At 39.9% G+C, this 17,245-nt stretch overlaps 1 protein-coding gene across 12 annotated transcripts in view; it reads left to right on the forward strand.

The window, feature by feature from the left end:
• L3MBTL3 (L3MBTL histone methyl-lysine binding protein 3) overlaps positions 1-17,245 on the forward strand; it is a 129,478-nt gene that overhangs the window by 21,729 nt on the left and 90,504 nt on the right. For 10 of the 12 annotated variants that reach the window (XM_058735230.1, XM_058735224.1, XM_058735225.1 and 7 more), the window contains 6 exons: positions 2,793-2,909; positions 9,643-9,754; positions 10,127-10,201; positions 11,684-11,843; positions 13,213-13,345; positions 15,430-15,514. In XM_058735230.1, coding sequence (XP_058591213.1) covers positions 2,808-2,909; positions 9,643-9,754; positions 10,127-10,201; positions 11,684-11,843; positions 13,213-13,345; positions 15,430-15,514 — 667 coding nt within the window. In that variant the 5' untranslated portion in view covers positions 2,793-2,807. The remainder of the gene's footprint in view (positions 1-2,792; positions 2,910-9,642; positions 9,755-10,126; positions 10,202-11,683; positions 11,844-13,212; positions 13,346-15,429; positions 15,515-17,245) is intronic. The other 2 variants (XM_058735234.1, XM_058735233.1) reach the window with 1 other exon arrangement.

The raw sequence follows: 17,245 nt of genomic DNA on the forward strand, positions 1-17,245 counted from the left end.
AGCATTTGTTTACCATCAGTACCTGGCGGTAAAGGCTGCAATGACTGCTGCCTACTTGGGAGCCGCTACGCCAACACTTTTACCCACTGTTGCTTTTGTACCAGCCACGCAGATGTCAGCATAGCGAAGGCAAATAATGTGTTACTATTTTTATGAAAATGATTCTGACTTCTTGGACCTTTTGAAAAGGTCTCAGGTCTTCCCAGGGTCTGTGGACCACACTTTGAGGAATGTTGCTGAAGAGTTTCTGACAGTCTGAATTTTACTTCTTATATCAAAAAAAAAAAAAAAAATTTATGTTTATTTTTGAGAGAGAGAGAGGGAGTGCAAGTGGGAGGAGGGGCAAAGAGAGAGGGAGACACAGAATTGGAAGCAGGCTCCAGGCTCTCAGCTGTCCGCACAGAGCCTGACATGGAGCTGGAACTCACGAACCATGAGATCATGACCTGAGCCAAAGTCGGATGCTTTACTGACTGAGCCACCCAGGTGCCCCATTTTGTATATTTTTATGGTGTGATTTTTACGTGTTCCTTTGTCTCAGGTATTTCCTGCAAATGGACTTGATCAGATTAGGTGTGATTTTGTTTTTTCATGGCAAGACTACTTCCTAGATGGTGTTGGGTTTGTATTCTTAGTAGTCATTGATAGCCATTGCCTGCAGCCATTAATGTATCAAGGATTGAAAATGGTAATGTTTCAGTTCTGTCATTCCTTCTTTATTTATTAGCAGGAATTCTTTCTAAACTGAAACTTCCTCTCGCCATTGATTTGCGTTACCCTGGAATACAGTTTCATGGATCTCATGCAATATACACAGGATAAATCCTTGTTTCTTTTTCCAGATAATGAGTTGGTTCCTGTGTAGTCTTAAAAGGTGATCAGTAGGTGTTCTTGGTTTGTTGGTTTGTTTTCAATGTCAGTATGAACTCGCGGATTTAAACTTATTTGATGTGTTTTAATTCATGCAGCTACTATTCTTTGGCCAGCAGGAGCCTCTTCAGATTGGTTTCTAAGTTCTTTTGATATGATCTCTGTTGTCTTTGATAGCTTCCTTGCTTTTTTTTTTTTTTTTTTTTGACAAGAAGTTCCAGACTCATCTTGCACATTTCCTGCCACTGAACAGAAATCAGCCCCTTCTCTGGGAAGACCTCAGAGAAGTGGTATTTAGAGGCCACAGTCTGAGCACTTGGCTGCTCATCACTGTTGATTGGTGGTTGTTTCTAGATTCTGTCAGTGGGCAAGGCTAGAAAATATGCAAATTTTTTTAAGAGTAAAATGCATTAAAAGATTAAAATTTAGGGACACCTGGGTGGCTCAATTGGTTAAGGGTCCAGCTTTGGCTCAGGTCATGATCTCATGGTTTGTGAGCTTGAGCTCCACATCGGGTCTCAGCTCTCAGCACAGAGCCTGCTTCGGAGCCTCAGTCTCCATCTCTCTCTGTTCCTCCACCACTTGCGTGCAAAAATCTGTAAAAAAAATTTGTTTCAATGTTTATTCAGTTTTGAGAGATAGAGACAGAGTGTGAGGGGGGGAGGGGCATAAAGAGGGAGACACAGAATCCAAAGCAGGCTCTAGGATCTGAGCTGTTGGCACAGAGCCTGATGCAGGGCTCGAACCCATGAACCGTGAGATCATGATCTGAGCCGAAGTCAGATGCTTAACCAACTGAACCACCCAGGTGCCCCTAAAAAAAAAAAAAAAAAAAAAGTTTAAAAATGCATCAAATTTAGGACTTTAATCCATCTTCCATTGCTTATCAATGACACCAACATAATTACTACTTTTATCCCATACCACATAGACAACAGTCTCAGAATAACAGTCTCAATACAATTACTAACAATATGATTATGGAAAACTGTTTTGCAGTTTAGAAAAATGAAAAACAGATTATCACAGTTTAGCTAGTTGACTTGGTTTTCTTAACATAGCCTTATTATTAGTGTTTGCTGTATATTTTAAGACTGTTTTCCTATTTTCCAGAACCTCAAATTGGTGGATATCTCAACTGAATTCAAAAAATCAATTTACTGAGAGAGTCAATCATACCATGTATTTGTTGAATTGATACAACAAACTTAACTGACAAATTAGCATAGATGATAGTCCTAATGGACTGGAATTTTCTTGTTCTTTTTTATCATCGAAAAGGTTTCATTTTGCTTATTAACATTTAATGTCTTGTCCTTTATCCATACCCACTCTGTCATCAATATCTTCAAACAACAACAACAAAACCCCCTACTTAGTGGGCAAGAAATTCTGTTGATATATATCATGACTTTTTGTTTTAAGTGAATGTGCTATGAAAAGGTGAATTCCTTTTTTAAGAATAGAAACATTGACACTTTACAAATTTTAGGTATATTCTTTCCTCTTTAATTTACCAGGGATTAGGGGGTGCTTGGGTGGCTCAGTTAAGTGACTCTTGATTTCGGCTCAGGTCATGTTCCCACGATTGGCGTGATTGATCCCCGTGATTGGCTGTGCACTGACAGCACGGAGCCGGCTTAGATTCTCTCTCTCCTTGTCTCTGCCCCTCCCCTGCTCATGTGCGCATGCACACTCTGTCTTTCTCAAAGTAAATATTTTAAAAAATACATAAATTTACCAGGGATTGTACTAGAAAAAATGTTAGTGATATTTTTGAAGCACTTAATTCTAGATCTATGGATATGGGATATTGTGATCAAGACAATTATGTAATTAAGGGAAACCAAAGCAGTGACCACTAAAATAAAAACTGATTTGTACGTACAGTATTTAATGATCTGCCTTTTTCCCCCTTCCAGGTTCCAAAATAAATCATGACTGAATCTGCCTCTAGCACAAGTGGTCAAGAATTTGATGTATTCAGTGTTATGGACTGGAAAGATGGAGTAGGCACGCTACCAGGAAGTGACTTAAAGGTAAGCTGTCTTTATTAAATACAATTATCTGTGTGTGCATCTGTGTGTTATTTGTTAAAAGGAGTTTGACTACATATGTAAAATAAGAATTAAAAGCATTAAGCATGATGCTCTAGGTCTTATATGATACTTAGACCTCTACAGTAAATTTTCAAGACAATTTGGAATGTTGACAGATTGGCCGAAGTCTTTGTCACTTGGGGTGGTGGACGAGAATATTTTGGCATATGCTTATTTTGCAGAAGTCGAATTATAGCTTCCAGGGGATCACCCTTGGTTTGACTTTATCATGACGGACAATAAATATGGAAATGGTAGGCTTAGAAGACCTGGCTTCATATATTTTGTAATAATGAACTTGAGAACTTTAAATGAATAACCACATTCCCTGTGCCCTAGTTTTCTCATTTGAAAACTGGATAATGTTAAAATATTGAATAGACAGGACTATTCTCCTCCCTTAAATTATTTATACGATAAATATGAATTTTTATATAATCATTTGTTCAAAAGCTGATCCTTCCTGTAAACCAGGCTGCTTTTATATAGAGGAGAACTCTCTTCAGAGAATGATGCTTCAGTGTGCCTCTTTACTATGTGCTTATCCTGCCCCTTTTCCCAAGGCTTCCTGAACCCACTCTAGACCCACCTCTGCTGCCCTATGAAACAGTTACGCAAGCACTCATCCAGGAAGCCAGTCCACCCCACCTCTCATTTCTAATTTGCTTTTGCTCTAATCCTATCTCTGGGACCTTGAACCTGTCTGTGGCCTTTTAGACTTTGTTTGTACTTGGTCACTCAGGTTTTTGAACCTCTGATCACCCTAACTGGCTGTCAGTTGGCTTTTCCCTCTAGTGCTTGATGTTCTGGCCTATCTCGAATAGAAATTCCTGCCCCCTAATAATTGGCTTCCTGGAATCCAGTGGCTACTTGACGAGTATTTCAGCCAAGCCCAACCTAGTTCATCTTCAGTGGTGAGATTTGGACAGTCTGTCACTGGAAAAATACCCAGATTTTAGTTGGGTTAGGTTGAATTAAGTGCAACGTGCCAACATATCTATCTGTTTAGCTTAACAAAAATATCGCAGTGAGGTTCAGTGAATTCTGAAAAGGAGATACGGTTTTTAGTTTTAGTTCTGTAGGTCCTTGAACTAGTCAGTCAATCTCTTCAGGCCAGTTTCCTCTTTGGTAAAATAAGGAATTAAATGAATACTAAGGACTTTATCTGCTCTAACATTCTCCAAATGTTCATCTGGATTAGATATGATGGGAATTGAGTGCTGAAATTTTTCAGAAAGAAAAACCATTCCAGACGCTCATAATGTCTGCCTCATAGTAGCTATATGAGCTTTGTCAAGTTATTTAAATTCCCTAAGTTTCAGAATCTTTATGTATAAAATGAGGAAATAGAATCTATGTCACAAGGTGGTTATAAGGATTGAAAAATATAACATATGGAAAACATTTAACAAATTGTATTTTTTCTGGCTTTGTGATATATTATGTAAATTGACTTTTTAAAATTGCTTTATTCTCATATTTTGCTTGTACATTTTTGTCCCTTCTTCTCAATTGCTTTTTTTTTTTTTTGATGTCAGGTGGATGATGAAATTTATAATTTTTGTTCAGTTAGGTTTTGAACTTTCAATCCCTAAGAAATTTAAATTGCCTGAAGGTTTTCTAAGCAATAGATCTTAGGAATTAGCCTATTACTTTTATTAAGGTAATCAGGTAATTAAGCCACTTAGTGGGTATTATAATCTGGTTTATTTTATTTGACTTTTAGGCTCATCTAATTATGTGGGTAATTTCCATGTATCCAGTTCACTTCATGTACTGTAGACAGTTTGAAACCCCACTTCTAAAAAAAAAAAAAAAAAAAAATGAAAAAAAAAATTTCTGCTTCATAACCATTTTTATCTGAAGAGATTCAGATAGTCAATTGATTGTGTTAATTTAGGAATCTGAATCACTTGCTCCTAATATTAATATCTGAGTTGCTTCAGAGATCTGATTGAGAAATAGATTTTTCACAAAATTAAGATATTAAAAACTTTGAATAAAGCATGAAATTTGCTCTTTCACATCATGCTTTGCCTACTTTACATTATTTTTTTTTTAATTTTTTTTTTAATGTTTATTTATTTTTGAGACAGAGAGAGACAGAGCATGAACGGGGGAGGGTCAGAGAGAGGGAGACACAGAATCTGAAACAGGCTCCAGGCTCTGAGCTGTCAGCACAGAGCCCGACGCGGGGCTCAAACTCACGGACCACGAGATCATGACCTGAGCCGAAGTCGGCCGCTTAACCGACTGAGCCACCCAGGTGCCCCCCTACTTTACATTATTGAAACTACTTTTTTGTAGTGGGTGTAGGCATGTAGATTTCCTAATAAACAAGGTGCTATCCTAAGACAAGAAGCTCAGGTTAGTTCAGCCAATCAATCAGCTGCTACATAGAAGTCAGTTTTTTATCATGTAAACAGGTTTTTATATGCTTCGGTTTATTACCATTTTGAAAGTATGTTTCTCTGTAAAAGCCTCATGATTGCTGGCCAAATTATATCACTCTTCTGCTTAAAAACTTTTAGCAGTTTCCTGTCTTTCGTGGCAAAGTCAATCCCCTTAAGTTTACCCCAGAAGTTTTTGGTGGTCTGGCCCCTACTTTCCCCTGGCTGCGTCTCGTTTCACTCCTCAGTGCCATCTTGTTTCCTTTCCAGCCCAACTGTCTAGTTGAAGGCTTCAAACCTTCGTTCCTTTATACTGTTTCCCTTGCCCCTTTTCAGGGAGGCTAAACAAGCCTTTATATAAAACAGAGCGCAAAAACTTTTTCCATTCAGGTGCAGTAGGGGAAAGAATAGAGAGCTTACTCTCTGATGAACACTTTATCTGTATCCTTGTATTTAATCCTTTCATTTAATCCTTTTGAGGTAGTTCCTATCGTTGTCAGTTTACAGATGGGAAAACAGAGGCCCAGAATGGTTAAATCATTTGCTCAAGGTCAAGATAATTGGCAGAACTAGGTCTAAAGCCAGGCTTTTCTGATACTGGAATCGATTCTCTTACCACTAGTATACTATAGTCTAAAGAGAGAAAATGTTTTCATATCAAAAGAGATACAGAGAAAATGTTACAGCGATTTAGAAGAGGTATCATTTTAGCTGGAGGGATCAGGAAGGCTTCGGGGAAGTAGTTGTCATATGAGCTTCAGGTACCCGAAAATAGGTCGGCATCTATATATGAAGACTTTTGTGGGTCAGGGACAGCAGGCAAGAAAGAGAAGGGCATCGAAAAGAAGGACTAGCATAAGAAAGTATAGTGTTAGGGGAGAACAGCAAGTGTCCAGGGGCCTCCTTGAAAATATTATAGTCATTAACAAGACATTTTTGTTTAAGCAAGCTTTGGAAACTGCACCGTTGCCTAATTATTCTATAAAATGGCAAATTAGTATTTGTAGACTAATATCTCAGGGCCAGCCATAAGAACAGGCAGGCAATGAGCGGTAGCGGGAAGGTGCATGCTGGGGCTCCCTGTCCCTAAGCAATCTCTCTCTCTGAACTTGTAATGATGTCTGAAACTTATCCACAGAGGATTATTGCTCTGGGTCATAAGGATTTAGCCATTTGGAATCCCTCAGTAAAATGCAGATATACTCCTGAGAGCGATAGCATCTTATCTAGTAAGAATAGTTGCCACTTAACTGAGAGCAAGACCCTGCGGCAGCAGGACAGAAACCCAACTGGAAACACTGTGCTCATAGTGCACGGTTTTGCTCGTTGTGATTAATGTTCAGAAAACTTTAGTTACCAAATATCTTTGCCCTTAAAACAGATTGGTAAGTAGAACTCATATTTCGACATTGAAAGTAATAAAACAAAACAAAAATACTAACCTCAGCAGTGTCTTTTAAGGATCTGTTCTTAAAGATAGGCAAAAAGCAAAGGATCCTTTGCCTCTACAAGCAAAAATAAAGAGAATTGAATCAATTAAAGGTAGTTCAAGCCAGGCCAAACAAACCTTTGCAGTCCCTTATATCTTTCAGGCATAATTGTTTTCTGATTGACTCAGATGTTTCCACTAGTAGAACAAATTACAGTGTCAGCTGATGTGTTTGATGTACTTATTTAATAAATTTCTTTTGTAGAGTTTATAATTTTGATGTTCTTGATTTGGAATGGAGTCACTCAGTAGATTGTTATGCTGCTTTTTGGATGTCTAGGTTAAAAGAACTCATAACTTTGAAAAAAGGAATAAAAGTGATTATTTCAAGTTTCCATGGCTCCAAAACCATTCATGAAAGCATTACCCATTTCTGAGTGTTTTATTGGGGGGAAAAATGTTAGGGAATGTGTCAGTCTTTCTGGAATGCTATCTGTGGAACTCCAGTTAACAGCACCTAACAACCTATGTTGTCCAGCATTTTCAGCAGTACTAATATTGTGAAAGACAGTAAATCCAAGTTGAGAAGCCAGAAAAAAAAAAAAAAAATTGATCCCTGTGTATTTTTGCATATGACAGGATACTTTGAAAACACTTTGCGGTTAATTTTTGAGATAAAGTAACTTGGTTAGAGTAATGTTCTTTGCTTTTTCAAGGTTACAGGATGCCTTTGAGACTATGATGAAACTGAAGAACCCTATTCCCAGAAAAATATGTATGTGTCCATGACATCATTTTGTATGAATTTCATGGGATTCTTCAATCCCCTGAAGTCCAACTATAGATACCTGACTTGCAGGAGTTAATTGTGTCCCTAAGTGTCATGACATCTTTCATTTGTGCTTTGGCTATAGGTCAGTTACTGGCAATAAACATTATAAGGAAAAGACAACTAGGATTAATTGTTGTATTGTGGGGATATTACCTTTTAACTTTGAAAGTATTTGAGCTTAAAGCTTGCAAGTGTCATAACTCTGGATTTTTATTCAAAGATTCCACTCGGTGGTGTTCTCTTTCTCATTGTTGGAAATGCAGGGTGGCTTACAGTGTAGCAGTAATTTGGAAACTTACACCACAGGAGATTCTCCATGTGATGAAAATGGTGCTATTTTTCACATTTTGTATTTTTCAAATAAGTATCAATTAATATTGACATCTAGTAAAAGTAAAATTACCTACCTGGACTGAATTATAAAGGTGATGCCTAATGCCTTTTTAAACTTTGATTCAGAATTGCTTTTCTGTGTTCTTCTTTACTGTCATTAATTAGTAATCATTATGGCTTGTTTTTTCTGTTCTTGCCCAGTAGATGGTACTGTCAGCTTTATTTTGAAATATTCTGTTTTCAGAGTGGATCATTTAAAAATTTATTTTCCCCCCCAAAAGTAAAGTTATATTTAGCTCCTTTCCTCCCAGTTAACTTTTTGCCACTTCCTAGCCTGACATTTTTAGGCGAACACACTCAGTATAGTATACACGTGTTACCTGGGAACTTGTATCTGAAATATGTAATAGAAGAAACCATTTTCACTTTCCTCAACGATTTCAACTTCTTCAGTCTAAAAAGCTTTTAATTATTGTACACTGTGTGCATACAGTTACTTAAGGTGCTGTTTTTACCTGGTGGAAAGAATAATTAGTAATTTTTGTTTCAGCTTTTTCTGACTTGTACTCTGAATCTAGTTTGGTTAAGTGAATGATTCTGTTGGCATGTTGACTAAATAGATGTTTTAGATTGCAAAATGGAAGGTCTTAAGCCTAACTGCTACATATTTGCATACTCCTATATTTCTGTGAAAGCTCTAAAAACGTTAAGCGAAAAGTCGTATAATCCTTTTGAATTGTGAACTTTCCAGTTCTTCGTCAACTGTCAAAATTAGATCCCTAATATCATTCTATTTTATGGGAAAACAGAGGAATATGGAAAACTTTGAACTTCATCAATAGGAGAGTACACCTAGTTGTGTCAAAGAGGATGGAGGGGTCCCTGCACATAGATAGTGGGTAAGCCTTCAACATGCACACACAGTACAGCCAGGCTGTTAGAGAAACATACTAGGTTTGCAGCTTGCCATGAGGTGAGAAGAAATTTTCAACATTTGGGGTCAAAATGTCCATGAAGTCAAAACGCCTATACTTTTTAGTGATAGAATTGACCTGTAGCTAGCAGATTTGTTCAGATCTCGTAGACGTTACCCGTTGTTTGGAGGATTAGAGGTGAATGGGGTGGAGAATTCCAAAGAGCAGTGAGAGAAAGAAGTGGAGAGTTGGGGGTCACATGGCTCACACTTCAGCCTTCCTCACCTACCTCCGGGAATATAAGGATATATGCGTGCAGGTCATTATTTCCGGAATAGAGATTTCCTTCTCTTGGACTAGGTGAGCTCGGGTGAGATAAGTTGATTCCCGGGAAGATAGTAATTCTCCTTTTAGTAATTTTGGTTACTAAGGAAGTAGTAATATGAAGTAGGAAACAAAAGTCCTAGCAACAACTGGTGTTCAGAATTATAGGCCACATTAAGTGAGCTGGCATCTCTATAGCACAGTGCAGGGCTGGTTGTATGGTACCTTAAGAAGTACCTTGCTGCTTTGTTCTCTTTTTACTTCCCCGAATCCCCAAATCTGTAAAATGCAGAGGGCTTACTGCTGGTAGAGGGCTTACCTAGATACAGTTGCTCAAATGAACTTTTAAAGTATAACTAATTTGCTTGAAGACTTTATGTGTCCACCATGAAATGACTACTGTCCTGAGCACCTTTGTAAGTTTTGGCTCTTTCTACCATATTGTCGCTAGTTTCGGGTAAACGAGTTTGGAGCCCTGGAAGTTATCACAGATGAGAGCGAGATGGAGAATGTTAAAAAAGCAACAGCTACCACAACTTGGATGGTACCAACTGCTCAGGAAGGTAAGACTGGGTCGTCTGCATTGCCATTTTCTTTCTTTGGAGAGTTTTAAAATAAGAATTACCTAGGTTTTACAATAGGCTGGAACTTTGAAGATCCTGGGTGATTTTCATGTCACGTGTTCTTAGGTGAATTTCTATAACAGAACTCATATGGAACCAACTTTTATATTTTAAAATAACTATAAACTGTCTTCTTTCCTAATGCCAGATCTGTAATAGCACAAGGTTAATTGGAAATTATTACCAAGTAAATCCAGTGTTGCAATAGCCTACCCAGGTGATTTAGCCAAAAGCCTGCCACTTTTTTCTCATCTACTCCGATGGTTGTAACTAACACCTATATGCTGATGACTCCCAAATCTATATCTCCAGCCCCGACCTCTCCCCCGAGCTCCAGGCCCGTATTTCCACCTGCCTACTGGACATCTCCACCTGGATGTCCCACAGGTACCTCAAACTCCACATGTCTGAAATGCGATTCATTTTCTATTTCTTTCTCCCCTTCCCCCAAACCTGCTCTTTCTTCTGTAACCCATATTTCAGTTGATGGTAGCACCATCCCCCCCAGTGGACAAGCAAGAAATCTAGGAGTCATCCTGAATTCGTTCTCCCCCAGCCCCATGGCCTGTTACTCCATCCTGTTGGTTTTTATTCCCTAAATATGTCTCGGATCTGGCTTCTTCTACTAATGACCCCTGCCACTGCCTTAATGTAGGCCCTTAGCAGCTCTCACCTGGACTGTTGCAGACTCCCCCTCGAGAATCACTCTGCTTCTAATTTCACCTAATTTATCCCGCACCTTCAAGTCAGAGGAACTTTTGTAGATTGCTTTTCTGACACTTCACTGACTTCGTGCTGTCTCTTTAGCTGAGCCTGCAAGGATCTGGGTGGCACGCGTCCACCTGCTTGCCTTGTCTCTTCGCTCTCTGTTCTGTTCTCTGTACACCGTGTTCTGGCAGTGCCCGCAGCACTGGGTTCCATGGAATTCTCTCAATGCATCGTGTGGTTTCACACTCCCTTGCCTTTGCTCTCGCTGCTGCTTCTGGCTCAGATGCCGTTTCCCTCTTTGTCCAGTTGGTTAATTTCTCTTGGCCTTCCAAACCCAGTTGAGGCTTTATATCAGAAAATCCTTCCCTGACCTCACCCCAGGCCGAGTGAATGACTTCTTCCTCTGTACTACTCCTGGAACTTGTTCATGCTTTGATTACTGCATGTATCACATTTTATTATAAGTATTGGTTTTCTTGTCTGTCTTCTCCTCTAGACTGTGAGCTCTCTGGGGCAAGGTCTATACTATCATTATCAGTGTCTAGCGTAAATTGGCACCTAATGTTTGCTGAATGCATGAGGAGCCTAACAATTCAGGGGAAAGGAAGCGTGAGTTCCTAAATGATTTGGGATAATTACGATTTAGGAGATCTGCTACCTTCAAAGTAAACTAGGTGTCGATTTAACCAATTTAGTAGAAAAAACCCACTCCTCAAAAGGTTGTAAACATGAAATAACATACATAAGCCTTTTTTGTCAGATACATCCATAAAATAGGATTCTGCAGATTATTAATAGTTTCATCTTCAAGTATAGTGAAGTATAGTATACTGTACTTCAAGTATAGTCAAGTATAATGAAATTTTATTTTACTTTGAACTCTGTAGAAGAAGCCTTAGACAAACTTTTATCCTTCCTGCAGAGTATTTTTTGTTGTGTAAATGATTTGAGTGGTTCCTGCCAAGCCCATCCTCTTCTCCCTCCCAAGCACAGTAGGTTGGTCATTCATTCATTCAGCAAATATTATCTTTTATTGTGTTGCTAACAAAATTATTAGAAGGAAAAGTTTGTGTTTTGGAATGTTTTCTGTCATGGTTCTAATTGTTTTTTTCTGTGTGTGTTTTTTTTTGTTTTTGTTCTTTTCCCCTTTTCATCTTCTAGTCTTTTCAGAGAAGACTGGGATGCCTTTCAGGTTGAAGGATCCAGTGAAAGTAGAAGGGCTTCAATTCTGTGAGAACTGTTGTCAGTATGGCAATGTAGATGAGTGTCTTTCTGGAGGAAACTATTGCAGCCAGAATTGTGCCCGGCATATCAAAGACAAGTAGGTTTTTGCCCTGTTCCATCTATAAAATGGGTTTTATTTTATTTATTTATTTATTTATTTTTAATTTTTTTTTTTTTAATGTTTATGTATGAGAGAGAAGGAGACAGAGTGTGAGCAGGGGAAGGACAGAGAGGGAGACAGAATCTGGAGCAGGCTCCAGGCCCCGAGCTGTTGGCACAGAGCCCAACGTGGGGCTCGAACTCACAGTCTGTGAGATCATGACCTGAGCTGAATTCAGATGCTTAACCCACTGAGCCACCCAGGCGCCCCTATAAAATGGGTTTTAGAGTCCAAGGTGCTAAGGAATACTGAGGCTCCCTGACATCTGCCACTCCTTCATGCTCCTTTTTTCCCCCAGAGACTTTTCCTTTAGAGATCTGTGGACCCTGATCCCATTACTGGACCTCCTGACTTCAGTCATGTCTGATCTTAGTTGTACTGCTTAAGTCCTACCTACAAGTACAACCTCTGCCTCTTTATTTAGCCTTTTGATTCCAGTGAGTGCCCCCTAGCAAGAGAATATTTAAATTTCTCTGGGCTACGTACATTTTGATGGCGCCGATGTTTATGGAAACAGAGTTTTGTTTTTATGTTGGGGTGGTTCTTCAGTAACTCAGCTAAAACTCCACAGGTTGGGAACCAGCTGACTGAAGATGGCCATAGAGGGTGGCTTAATGAGTCACAATACTGTAGATTTCTGTAGACTGAAGATTATGAGACAGGGACGTCCGCTGTGGCTGGTGGTGCTATGTGACTCGGCCATCTGGGGACTGTCTGACAAAGTTCAGCTTATCACCGAGGTGTATTTCTTCATATAATTGTCTAACACAAATAAGTGACTTGACACTTATATTTTAGTGGAATTTCCCAGGTATTTTAACCAAGGTAGGCCTGGGAATTGTCTGTTTTTGCTGGCCAACTTTTATTTTACAAAGTTATACTTGGCCTTTTTTAGTTGCACTTGTCATTGTTAATAATTGCTAGATCTTTGCATTAAAATTGCCCCGAATACTAAAATATCTCTAAGTAATTGATTCTTTTATTAGTATGGATGGCAGATGTGAAAGACTGATCATTTTAAACTTGTTAGAGCCTGTTTCACATATAGTACTGATCCCCTTTTGAAATTAATATATAAGCTAGTTTCCATTTTCTGCTTTAAAGAGTCATATATGATAATGGTTTTAGGTGTTCCTTAGCTATGATATCCTAATGCCTACACTCTTCTCCTGGTGGTTAAATGTTTTTCCTTCTCCTGGTGGTTAAATGACTTTTTTTTTTTTTTTTAAGTTGCATGATAGTCACCATGTAGATGTTTGACAGGTATTGTTTTCCTGTCACTATTTTGGGTTTATAAATACAACAGAGATCAGAAGGAAGAAAGGGACGTAGGAGAGGACAATGAGGAAGAAGATCCTAAGTGTAGTCGGAAGAAGAAACCAAAATTATCTCTGAAAGCTGACTCCAAGGAGGATGGAGAAGATCGGGATGATGAAATGGTTAGTATCTCTGATGCAACTACCAAAGAACTCAGGGTACTTTTTGTTGTTGTTGTTGTTTACTTATTTCTGAGAGAGAGAGAGAGAGAGAGAGAGAGAGAGGGCAAGCTAGGGAGGGGCAGAGAGAAGGAGAGAGAGAATCTGAAGCAGGCTCTGAGCTGTCAGTGCAGAGCCCGACGCGGGATTCAAACTTATGAACCGTGAGATCATGACCTGAGCCGAAGTTGGACGCTTAACCGACTGAGCCACCAGGTGCTCCGATACAGGGGCACTTCTTAAGAGAGTAACACCATGGTCAAAGGTGCTGGCTCTGTAGCCAGTTATCTGACTTCCAGGGCTGGTTCCATGACTCTCTGTGTTACCATCAACATATTACCTGTCTACCCTCTTTGGTATGGCACTGTCTGCATTTCAAAATGAGAATAATAAATAATAATACTCCTCCCTTAGGGTGAGGAAGTAGGATGTGCTGAAATTTATTACTGGAGAGAAAAGGCAACAGCAAAACCTTCAGTTGTACAAATGAATCTTTAATTCCTCTTGATGGCGAAAAATGTCAATCCCATTTTGGTAAATTGCAGACAGATCTCATAAAACTATGTGAGTAGGTAGAAAATGGCATATAAATGTCAGGTATATTTAGGGGAAACTAATTCCAAATGTGCTAATTAAAACATAAATATTGCTAAAGTACATATTAATGGTCCTATACGAAAAGAGAACTTTGAGGTCCTGAAGCATTTCCCTTCAGATCAATACTGAGCAACCAATTATTTGCTAGTCTTTCTTCTAGGAGCTGGGAACACAGGGATGAACAGCATCAGGAGAACAGGGTCTCTCCTCTCAGGGACATCACATTCTTTTAAGGGGACATATAATAAACAGGAGACGTGTCAGCGTATGATAAATGCTACGGTGAGAAGTACAGGCGGGCATGAGAATTGATTCACTGCTTCCAGTTGGGTTCTCAGGGAGGCCTCCCAGAGAAGGTGGCATGAACTCTGTGATCTTGATAATAAGAAGGAGCCAGGTCTGTTAAAAGTAGGAGTGAGGAGCCCCCTGGGCAATGGAGTGGCTAGGGAAGAGTCCCTAAGGTGAGAACATGTGTAATATGTTTTGTTGAGGAAATAAAGACAATATGGTTGACCCTTACAGGTGAAGGGAGGGTGGAGTAAGGTGAAGCTGAAGAGGTCCAGCCTATGTAATGCTTTATGATAGACCAGAATAATGGGGTTTCATTCTGTTTTGTGTGGGCTGGGACTGGAAAGTTGAAGGCAAGGGAATATGTTGATAGGGTTTACGTTTCCAAGTGATGGCTCTAGCTTTGATGTGTGACAGTGAGAATGGAATCAAGGAAGGCTGTTAGTTTATTGCAGTAGACTAGCTGAAAGGGCTGTGTAGGGTAGAAGTCACTGATTTCAGGGTAGATGTTAGAGGCAGGGTCATCAGGAAAGAGGAGTCAGGAATAACTCAAGTTTTGGCTTGAACAGTCGACTGGATAACGATGCCATTTATTGAAGATGGGAAGGCAAAACTGGAGCACAGAAGTTAGAGTCCTTTGGAATCAGGAGTTTGAGATGCTCGTTAGGCTTCCAGGTGGAGATCCCAGGTGGGCAGTCGGGTTCGTGAGTGTGGAGTCAGGGACGAGGTCAGGGGATATGACTGTGGATATTTGGCAGACAGATGATGTTTAAAACTCAGGAAGAGGGATTCGATAGAGAAGAGAAAGGGACTGGATTAGAGGAGACATCAGCAAAGGGACTGAGAAAGACGGGCCAGTGGGGTGTGAGGAAAATCAGAACAAAGTGGTTAAGGAGCTACGAGAAGAAAGTGCTTCAAGAAGGCAGGAACAGTATCTGTGCAGTTCCAGAGTGTAATTCTTGGAAACGTTCTTATTTGGTAATGACCTCAGGCCAAAAGCAACACAGTTCTCATATGACCTATATTCTTACTTTCTTTAAAACTTACAAAATGAAATTGAAGAAAAGTACAAAAAAGAATAATGCTTTCCGACAGCTCTCTAACTTTTCGTTGGTGCCAATTTCATGAGCTTGTAAAATCGTAATTTCCCTTTCTTGCTGTAGGAAAACAAACAAGATGGAAGAATCCTGAGGGGTTCGCAGAGAGCCCGAAGGAAAAGGCGAGGTGATTCGACTGTAATAAAGCAGGGTAAGTTGATGAAAGAAATGGTTTACTTGTGACTTTATGAAATGGAAAATATTTCACAAAGGTAGACATTTTAGTCTTAATTATAATGTACACAAGGGCCATTAAGGTATTGTTTTGGGTCTTTCTTTGATTAAATTTTGTCCATAAAAAGCGGGGTTTGAAGAAGTAGATAAAGAAAAAAATGGAAATGAGTAACTTTTGAATAATGTCAGTGCAAACTTGAAAACATCTTCCTATGTTTTTCTGTTGAGTAGGGTTTTTTCTCCTTCTGTGCGTTTTCTAAAACCTTTGTCCTTATATCCTAAGATTTTAAGTTTTTTTTTTTTTAAGTTTACTTATTTTGAGAGCGAGCACAAACGGGGGAGGGCAGTGAAAGAGGGAGAGAGAGAATCCCAAGCAGGTTCCACACTACCAGCGTGGAGCCCGATGCAGGACTCAAACTCACAAACCATGAGATCATGACCTGAGCCAAAATCAAGAGTCAGACGCTTAACTGACTGAGCCACCCAGGGGCCCCTAAGATTTTAAGTTTTTAATGTTTGATCTCAAACTTTAAACTCCTGGTGTGGAACCTTTTTTGCTTCTTTCATTGTTCCTCGGGCAGCACTTTGTTTTCATGACAAATCCAGTCCTCGGACCCTTTCCTTTTGTACCTGACTGGATGAACTTGAACTCCATGTGCATCATGGCCCTTTGGCCACTTCCATGGAGGCCTCAGCGTCCTCCACCAGGTTTCGTCTTGCCTTGTTGACCCATAGCATCTGCCTGCCAGTGTGTCACGTGAGGTCACGCCACTTTGTGCAGCCCCACTGCCGACCTCTCTGTTCATGCTGTCCCTGCAAATCGGGGCCGTGAACCCAGTGCGCCTTTCACTGCGTGGACGCCTTCCTGTCTTGTTCATCCCTCCATTTCTCAAATAAAGCGTGAACTACTCCCACCTGCCTCAGGCACACAGCCTGGCGTTTACATTCTCGGGGGACGTGACCTTCTGTTTTACATCACTGAGATTAGAGGGGGGTAAATTTCTCACTCTGCTCTCTGCCTCACAAATGTTTTAACCTTCTTCTCTTCTACCTTCAGGGCCCTGACTCTTTCTGGAACCTTGTTCCTTTAGTCATTTATTTTTCCCTGTTAGGTATTCAGATATTTTTCTCTTCGAGCTCCATCTTAGCCCGTTCACATCTCATCCCCTAAATACCTTTCTCCCAGTTTTGCTACCCATCAAGCTATTATGCTCTTCCCTCATTTCTATTATCTGTTAAATTAACCCAGAGTAAAAGTGATACTGGCTGGTTGCATATCTTTACCACTTCTGTATTCTTTTGCTGCTCAAAATCTGGCCCTTGCTAAATTGATATCCACCTCACCCCCCACCCCCAGATTAGCAGCCATTCCCTAAGTACTCAGTGCACTGCCCTCTTCCCAGTCCTCAGCTTCTTGATCTCAGGAAATTTTTTTTTTCCCAAATATTTATTTATTTTTGAGAGAGCACTTGCAAGCAGGGTAAGGGCAGAGAGAGAGAGAATCAGGGGATCCAAAGCAGGCTCTGTGCTGATAGCAGCGAGCCTGATGTGGGACTCAAACTCAGAAACTGTAAGATCATGATCTGAGCCGAAGTAGGACGCCTAACCAACTGAGCTACCCAGGTTGCCCCAGGAAACATTTTTTTTTAAGTTTATTTATTTTGCAAGAGAGAGAGAGAGAGAGTGCATGTGCTCAAGTTGGGGAGGG

Source organism: Neofelis nebulosa, chromosome 6 (genome assembly GCF_028018385.1).
Source record: "Neofelis nebulosa isolate mNeoNeb1 chromosome 6, mNeoNeb1.pri, whole genome shotgun sequence".
NCBI lineage: Eukaryota > Metazoa > Chordata > Mammalia > Carnivora > Felidae > Neofelis > Neofelis nebulosa.